The following is a 9,387-nucleotide window of genomic DNA, read 5'->3' as shown; positions in this document are numbered from 1 at the left end:
TGGTAGTTAGTTTAATTCTAAAAAATTCAATCCTTGTGAGACGATATTCGACTTTTTAGTCACTTTATTACTTTTGCGACCCGTGCACTTGGAAAAAATTTTGCAGTGAGGTCTAAAAGTACAGGAGTCTCTACATAAAGATTTAAGAAGTTTTACGTTCCTGTGTATCAAAAACCTGTGAATATCCTTAAGGTCTTTTGGCACTTCCAATATTTAAAGAAGAAAAATGCCAGTGTAGTAATTTTAATCTTAACTTCACTGTACCAACTGAATTGAGTTGTCACTTTTTTTTTTAAGTATTAAAAGATTATCATGTCAATTAATAATTACTAATTTCGTTAACAATGAATTAATGGCAACTCACAACTATAAAAGTTAATAAAAGAAGTTGGAATTAAAGTTTGTGTCCTTTCCATTATGCTCTGTAGAAAACAAGGAAAGCAAAACAAAAGAAAATAAAATAAAAGAAAGAAGAGCATTTGGAGTTACAAATTACGCAAAGAAAGAGGAAAACAAAAAAACAAAAAAAAGAGAGAGAGAAGGAAAGGCTTGAACTATAAGAAAAAAAAATACATGTTTTTCGCATTTTTTCCATTCTCTTTGCATTAATCGACCTATTCTCGACATCGATTATCAGAACTAGGGAATATGATTTATTTTTGGAGGTATAAAAAGTGCTAATAAAAAAAAAATCTTAAAGTGGGTAAATTTATTAAGCTGCCGAAAGTAATTTTATCCTAGCTAGTACAATGATGGATGTCTCTTTTCATAATTTTACCAAGCAAGTCCCCCCTTGTCATGAATGCAGCCTATTAAGAACAATGGTAATATGTTAGTTACGGAATTAAATTTTATCACCAAAAAGGTTTTATAAATTTCATATGATCATTTTGCTTATTTTAATGTTTATTTGCTTCCATATATATACTGAAAACCAAACCTTGAGCAGTACAGTGTTCTAGATGTTTAATTAGATTCTATATAAAAAATAGTATGCATCATTATGGGAATAATCTAATCTAAATACAGATACAAAAAGTACCAAGTAAACATAAATACGTACTAAAAAACTTAACCTATTACTCAGCTAGTTCCTGGCCGCCGATTATTACGGATTTCAGCACCCAAATAGGCACTTTTGACATGTATTAGATCCTTGACGACATCTCCCATGTTCATCCTCTCTTTCGGTGTCTCTTCTGAACAAGAAATTCCAATCTTGAGGATTGAATGTAAGCATTTCCCCGTATTAGTGTTCATGATCATCTGAGAATTTGGCATGATCATCTGAGAATTTGGCATACTCATCAATCTCAATGCACTAACTTCTCTCGTCGATGTTCTGTGTTCCGCTTGATCGATTCCGATGAGAAGAGCTCTGTCCACTACTTGAACAAGTCTTTCTGGCAATGACGTCTTTACAAAATTATGGAGAGTTGAATCATCTTTGAACATTTCATGTGTTGGTCGCTTTCTTGTAAACGTCTCCAACAAAAGGATTCCGAAGCTATATACGTCCCCTTCTTTTGATAGGTCGGCACCCATTGCGTACTCTATTAGCATAAATATGTTAGTGAGGAATTTCGGATCCATTTATAGCTGCAAATGTGTATACCACATTTTCATGTTTTGTTCATTTCTTTTGACATGGAAACAATTCATTGACTCAAAGAGGAAGGCCTAAAATTATGCAGAGGTGTTCAGAGAACTCTAAAGAATTTTTATAATTAATAATGATCAAATAAACTGCATGACAAAATAACAATAAAGTCAAAACTAGTAATCCTATCTCTAGTAGAATTCAAAGTCCAAAATTCTAACGTTTATCACAAAAAGGAAATAAACATAATTATCCTAAAACAAATAAAAAAAAGGAGAAAGAGGGAAATAGGCCAAGACTTGAGATGAATTAAAATTAATAGGTCAATAGTTTACATAAGTTAATAAATAGGCCAAATTACTGTTTTCGTCCATAACTTGTCTGGTTATGAACCATAACTTGACAAGTTATTGTCCATAATTGTCCATAACTTGTCTGGTTATGAACCATAACTTGATAAGTTTGTTCATAACTTATTTGGTTATGAACCATAACTTGACAAGTTATAACCTATTAATTTCTATAACTAAAAATTAGCCTATATACTTTCTTAAGCCTTTTATATTGGCCTATTTTTTACTATTTCCCTAAAAAAAATCCTGAAGACAAAGGCCCAATTTGAAAAGCAAATAATTAACGATAATCTTCCTATAGATAAGTTGTACGGCTGCATGAGTTGATGTATAACCAACACTCAATGAGAACTAGGAACATTTTGAAATGATTTAAAATAATTGGACTGAAAAAATTATATGAAAAATGAGTACTTCCGTAAGAGTATTGCACATAATAATGTAAATGAATGTTTAAGTATCAATTGGGGTTAGTCAGTAGAAATATAAAACTGTCACAGAAATAATTAAAGAAGACAAATAATTTCCAAGTTACCTGGGGCAGTGTAGCCGATGGAACCTCTTATTCCAATGGAGCTGCTTTGAAATGAAGAAAATGGAAGAGAAGGATTGCCGAGGAACCTTGCCAATCCGAAATCTCCAACATGAGCAGTCATGTCGTCATCCAAGAGAATGTTGCTTGGTTTTAAGTCCGAGTGAACTATTGGAACATGGCAGTGATTGTGCAGGTAATCCAGAGCATTCGCCACATCAATAGCAATGTTTATTCGTTGGATAAGACTCAAATGTCTCTCTTCTTCCGAATTCAACCCTTGACGAGGATGCAACCACTCCTCTAGACTCCCGTTGATCATTAGCTCATACACCAGAGCTTTGAAATCATTCCCTTGAAAATCAGTGCTTGAACATGCTGTGAGAAGTTTGACTAGATTTCGGTGCTTAATACTCTTCAGGACTTTGCATTCTGCTATAAAACTTTTTATTGCTCCTGCAGTTTGAAGGTTTAAGACTTTCACAGCAACAATCAATCTATTTTCTTGATTCAACGTTCCCTTGTATACGGACCCAAAACTTCCGGTACCAATCAAATTTGCTGAAGAAAACTCATCAGTCGCTTTAAGAAGATCTCGATATGATACTTCCAAGAAAGAAATCCCAAACCGAGTTGCGAAAATTGACTTGGCATTTCTTTTCGTTGTCGAGCAAGTAAGCATTGTAAACAGAGATACAAGCATGAGGGCAACAACTCCACACACAGCTGAGACAATTATGATCTTCGGCTTACGAGTTTTTTTGTTCTTCTTAATGGCAGGGCATTTGGGAAAACTTAACTGAGGTATACCTCCACAAAGCTTTGTATTTCCTATGATGGAGATGGCACTTGCATTTTTGAAGATTCCTTGGGTAGGGATCTCACCATCAAAGTTGTTAAATGACAAATTTAGTATTTGCAAGTACCGAAAACCCTCCAAGAAGGTTGGAATTTTTCCAGACAAGTTATTGTGAGAGAGGTAAATTTCTTCAATTGCTATCAAAGATTTAAGGGACTGAGGAATGTTCCCTTGGAATAAGTTTTCATGTAAATACAAGGATTCCAAGCTTATACAGGTACCGAGTGTTTCAGGAATATGACCAGTAAAATAGTTATGATGTAAAGCTAAAAGTGTGATGGATGGAAAACCAAGCACCTCTTTTGGAATGGTACCATTAAGATTGTTTTGAGAAACATCCAATTCCCGCAAATTCTTACATTCTCCAAGATTTAATGGTAAGCTTCCTTGTAGGTTGTTCGATCTCAACCCTAACACGTTCAATGATGTTAAATTCCCAAAAGAAGAAGGAATGGTACCTGCTATGTTATTACTTTGTAAATCAAGCTCGTACAACGTTTGCAATTTACCTATTGAGCTTGGTATATGACCGATTACTTGATTGTCTTCAATACCCAATCCCTGTAAGTTGACAAGATTTCCGATCCCCGTGGGAATGCTTCCTTTAATCGCATTGCTTCCCAACATAAGTAACCATAACTTCGCTGAGAAGTTGCCTATACATTCAGGCAACACTCCTCCCAAGTTGTTTTGGCTAATGGCTAACTGCTCCAAATTAGTCAAATTGACAAGAGAAGAGAGAAACTTCAAGTCATCATCCTCGCCATATCCAAGATTATTTTCTTGCAATAGAAGAATCTTCAAACTGGGCAAGCCAGAAAAATCAGGAAGTTTTCCTGTAAATTGATTGGACAAGATTTGAAAGTTAATGAGCTTCGAGGCATTGGAGATACTCGGAACTGGCCCGGTGAATCGGTTCGTATGGAAGTAAACGGTTTCGAGGTTTGGAAGTAATAAGTGGCCCAACTTGGGAGGAAGGTTTCCTTCAAGTCTATTTGTTTCAACAGAAAAGAATCGGATTAAAGAGAGATTGAATATTGAGGGAGGGATTGTACCGGTCAACTTATTGTCACCTACTGAAAGATAACTCAATCTTTTCAGTTGATCAAAGCTACTTGGAATACTTCCATGCAGATTGTTTGAGTCAACATTTAAAAACTCAAGAGAATTGGAAAGATTTGCAATTGAGCTAGGAATTTCACCATTTAAATTGTTTAAGGGGAAAGCAAGGCTCTTAAGATGGGATAATGAGCCCACACCTTCAGGAATTTCTCCAGTAAGATTGTTCTCTTGTATAAAAAGGTGCTTGAGTTTAGAGCAACTCGAAATGTTTAGAGGAATCTTGCCAATAAAAGAATTGAAATCGAGGATTAAGGATCGAATCCGAAACAAACGACCTATTTCTTCTGGGATTTCCTGGCTGAAGCTATTGTTATTAAGGTTTAATATCCTCAGAAAACTCAAGTTTCCAATATGAGGAGATAGCTTACCCCCAAGCCCGCTAGACTGGATGTCGAGTATAGTGACCCTCCGGTGTCGACTGCTACATACGACGCCTTGCCACTCGCAGAAATGTTGAGAGTCATTCCAAGAATTCAGAACTCCGAGAGGATCCGTCACTTTTGCCTTGAATTCAAGCAAGGCGAGCCTGTCTTTGTCGTTTCCTCCAAGTTTTGAGAAGGCTGAAGTGAAGAGAAAGAGTTGCATGGAAAGACATGACAAGAACACGGCTAAACCAACGCCTGAAATTTTCATGATTGGGAAACAAAACAAGAACAGAGCTGATTTTAGGAAGTAGTTCTAAGGGAAGTAGTTCAAAGGTGATTGAATGCTTGAGTTTATCAGAGGGTTTAAAACCCGGAAAGTCAAGACGAACGCATGATCTACTCACTTGGCAGGAAGCTTACGTAAAAGATAAGATTCTCATGGAAAATTGGATGGTACTGGTCAACTTTGATTGAAAGTTGACGCCTTAAATTCTTGCAATTCTTGGTTGGTCCGTTACCAAAAGGAAAGTGGATTGACTTGACTTTGATTCATACTGTCGTGTTGATATTTTTGTAAATTTTAGGCTCGTTTAGTTCGCTAATTTAAGTTTTTAATTTGAGTTGAGATGTGATTTTATGTGAGAAGTTTTTACTGTAACAAAAAAGTTAGATGTGACTGTTTCTGAAAACTTTTTTCTGTAGCAAAACTCGAATTCTAAAATCGAATCGGTGAAATGAACGGGATCTTAAATTACATCAAATGCGTATCTCAGAATTTCTGATTACCTACGTTAAACACGTGCATTAACCACAAAATTATAGTGTTAACTCTTGTGAATTCATTTTAAAAATCCCATCTATTATGGCATGCGTCTTTGTCTACCTCAAACTTTAAAACATAAAAATTACACCAAAGTGAAATGTTTTAAAAAAAAAAAAAACTCCTGATTTCCAGTTCCACCAAAAAATTTGACGGCATTGGACACATGGAAATATGGGAATTTGGTTAAAATAACCAAGTGAAAAAGTAAAATTAAGAAAATGACTTTTTAATTTTAATTTTATTTATTTCCAATATCAACGCGAAATCCGGCAAGATTGGGGCTGAGCTCGGCGGCGGCGGCGCTAGTAGGTTGTTGCCAGCGGGATTTGCGGTGAGAGACGGCGGGAGATGAGGATGGCTTGTGGGACGAGGCCGGAGATTCAGAGCTAGGGTTTGGATTTCTATAAATATATATATATATGTGTGTATATATATACGCATGAGAATTTAGCTGAGGTTGTGCGGAATGGTGGAGGAGAGAGAGGATAGGAAGTGGTTTAGAAGATGATTTTCTATTCTATTTGGGCGGAAGAGGAGAAAATTTTCAGGGAACGTTTCTGGAGTAAAGAAAGTCATTTTGCAAATAAAAGTTTTTAAAAAGTTATTTTACTAATAAAATTTTCCTATTGAGTTATTTTTACAAAGACCTCTGAAAATATCTAGAGTTATTCGTTTCTAAACTATGACTCATGCTTAGGTTGCTTTCTGAAACGTAAAAACACACCCATTCAAATAGATATGAAATATCCAAAAAAGAAAAATGTTACCATGGCATATGGCGCCACTAAACGGGCCTTATCAGGCTCCAAAGAGCCATAATGCATCAGCGCGCAATTTAACCTCGTACACCCAGGATGGGACGGAGGACAGCTTGCTCAAGCCCCCACTCAAAAAGTTTTTGGGTAATCTTGACGTTTTTTTTTTTCCTTTTTAAATATTATTAATTGAAACACGCGCTACGGCGTGTGATTATTGAGTATGTTATGGCCTCGTTCATTTCGCCGATTCGAGTTTAGAATTCGAGTTTTGCTACAGTAAAAAGCTCTCAGAAACAATCACATCTAACTTTTTTGTTACAGTAAAAAGCTCTCATACAAAATCACATCTCAACTCGAATTACAAACTCGAATCAGCGAAGTGAACGGGCCCTATATTTTTTAGATACGCACATTTAGAAAAAAGAAATATTAACAACAAAAAAAAAAAATTTAGGCAAGCATATATTTGAAATTGTTTAAATGAGAGCATATTAGGAGATAAAGTTTAATAAGACAAAATTAGAAAACTTAAGTTTTAAATTGAACAAAAAGCAAAAGGATCAAAATGCATGTTTTAAATTAGGCAAAAGTGTTTCAGTATAAACATAAGATTTTCTTTTTATAAAGTGACAAATGAAACATTATGCATGATTGATTCTATGTTTCCTCCGTTCGTATTCAAAAACTCATTTACACTTAGGGAATGAAAACAAAAGAAAATTACTATTAAAGGCAATAGGTAAGCAATAGTGGGCCAAAAAAAAAAAGCAATAGGTAGGAAAGAAAAAGAGAGAAGAAAAATATAAAAAAAAGTCTAAAAATAAAAAAGAAAAGAAAATAGAGAAAAAAAAAAAAAACATAGAGAAAAAGTGGAGGCCAACATGTGACTCCATAGAGGCCACCACATGACATCCTTAATACTATTGTAGTACTAATAAGCCCCCACTAAAGTCCTCCTTTGGTAACCAAAAACCCCTTTTGTAATAGCCCAATAATTATAAATGTGGTCTACTAACATTTCAAAGGCCTGTTTATATTACTTAAAAGAAAAAAGAACAATGAAAAACATCCTTTCCCCAAGTAGCTGTCCACTTTCTACGACTTTTCTACTCCTCCCCCATTTGTCTGATTCAATTTCAATATCAAGCATCAGCCATTAGAGACTGAAAAAAAAAAAAAAAAAAAAAGCACACTTGAATCTTGAGTCTCTAATCTCTTAACACCATTGTCTTTATACGATTTCAAAGAGATAACTGATGGACGACACTTTTGTCTTGTTGTCCAAGTCTTCAAGAGGACCAAGACCCTTCATTAGAGGATTGCTCATGTGCCTCCGACCTTCATATAGGTAATTTTCTCAATAGTTTTTATTTTTGTACTCATTTTTATAATTCTATTATTGGTTGAATTATAATGGTTCATAGTTGAATTTTTAGAGAGACTTGAATTGTTAGATTGTTCTTACAATTGTATTTTAGAGAGTAGAATATGATTACTTTTGAATTATAATGGTTAATTATTGAACTTTGAAAGGGAATTGTTGAATTGTAGAGAGTAGAATATGATTACTTTTGAATTATAATGGTTAATTATGGAACTTTGAAAGGAAATTGTTGAATTGCTATTACTATTATATTTTAGAGAATATAATTTGATTATTTCTTTTAGGGGAAAAGATTTGATTAGTCAAAAACCCTACAATCATAATGTTTACTTATTCATCTGTATTGTATAAAAAAAATAAATAAAAAATTCATTATGAATTTCTAATATTTAGGTGACAATTTATTAAAAAGGTATGAAGAGGTATTTTAAAAGTTTATCAAATTTAATCGAATTTTTTGAGTATTATCCAGAAGAGTTTTCTGTCGTGGAGCTCATGGTACTTGCTACTCAACTTGAAACTTACATCATCAATATGGGTTCTAGTGAGCAGTTTTTGGGATTAAAAAGTATTGGTAATCTTGCACAGAAAATGGTTGAGACAAGAAAGAAGAACGTCTATCCACAAGTTTATCGGCTTCTAACATTAGCATTAATTCTACCGGTTGCTAGTACTGCTGGAGAGGGTATTTTTTGCTATGAATTTTGTGAAAGAATCGACTATGCAATTCAATGAGAGATCAGTTTATGAATGACAATTTCTTGTGTCCATTGAGAAAGACGTACTTTTCAATAGCCTTGATAATAAAGTTATTATGCAACATTTTCCAGGCATGAAAACTCATTAAGGACAATTATAGTGCATTAATAAATATTTATTTAAAAAAAAAAATTCATTTAGTAATTAGCCCCCTACTGGCAAAAGTTTTTGGCTCCGCCGCTGAACGGGATGTTTACCTGGAGGCAAAGTAGTGGAGGACGACGTGCTATTACTCACAAGAGACTGCAATTCAGCAAACATAGCATCTCGCCACTCCGGGAGTGAAACAGCCTGACCATATGTGGTAGGTTCGAAATGGGAAGAGATGGCTGACACAAAGGGTCAATATGAGGGAGATAATTTGTCATAATTGAGGACTTTAGAGAGTGGATGATGTGGAATGAGTAAGGGAGTAGCAATGATAGTCCTGAAGTTCAGACGGAGGTCTAGTGACACAAGTTGGTCGAGTGGAGGAAGTACTAGACTCTGGAACATCAGATAAAGGGATTGGCAATACACAATTGGAGAATAAATCAAAAGTATGTTTTGTTGAGTATAGAAAGTGAATGTTAAATAGGTTATATATATAGAATGACTTAAGACTTAATAGATTAACTTTTTAGGTCAAGATGAGCCTCTTGAAGTGTATTTGGCCAATTTCACAATTATGTCTTCCCAACAAGTGGTATAAGAGCTGATGGTTCGTATGGATTAAGTGATCACACTCAGTTTCAGTTCCCACGTTGCCTCCCGTGAAGAGCGCAGTTGGTGCTGTTGCAGGTGCGGATGGTGGAGTATTCGGTGGACTCGCATGCTTTCGGCTCTTATCCAT

General features: G+C 34.9%; 1 protein-coding gene across 1 annotated transcript; it reads right to left on the bottom strand.

Annotated features, from left to right (window-relative positions):
• Positions 1–1,070: 1,070 nt before the first annotated feature.
• Positions 1,071–9,387, bottom strand: LOC21385681 (probable LRR receptor-like serine/threonine-protein kinase At3g47570). The gene is made up of 4 exons (XM_010094486.2): positions 9,279–9,387; positions 8,753–8,884; positions 2,489–5,086; positions 1,071–1,553 (listed from the first exon to the last, which is right to left on the bottom strand). The coding sequence occupies exons 1-4, from the start codon at positions 9,385–9,387 to the stop codon at positions 1,084–1,086; spliced, it is 3,309 nt and encodes a 1,102-aa protein (XP_010092788.2). The 3' UTR covers positions 1,071–1,083.

This window comes from Morus notabilis, unplaced genomic scaffold (genome assembly GCF_000414095.1).
Source record: "Morus notabilis unplaced genomic scaffold, ASM41409v2 Scaffold395, whole genome shotgun sequence".
Taxonomy (NCBI): Eukaryota; Viridiplantae; Streptophyta; class Magnoliopsida; order Rosales; family Moraceae; genus Morus; species Morus notabilis.
The sequence above is the reverse complement of the archived record's forward strand: the minus strand, read 5'-3'. Positions and strand labels throughout refer to the sequence as shown.

Bases quoted from the DNA above. Each gene is read 5' to 3' on its own strand.
- LOC21385681 (XM_010094486.2), bottom strand. From the start codon at position 9,387: ATGGATAAGAGCCGAAAGCATGCGAGTCCACCGAATACTCCACCATCC. The intron at 8,885-9,278 runs GTGATCACTTAA...CCTTTGTGTCAG, and splicing joins CGTGGGAACTGAAACTGAGT to CCATCTCTTCCCATTTCGAA. The intron at 5,087-8,752 runs GTAAACATCCCG...TGAAAATTTCAG, and splicing joins CTCCACTACTTTGCCTCCAG to GCGTTGGTTTAGCCGTGTTC.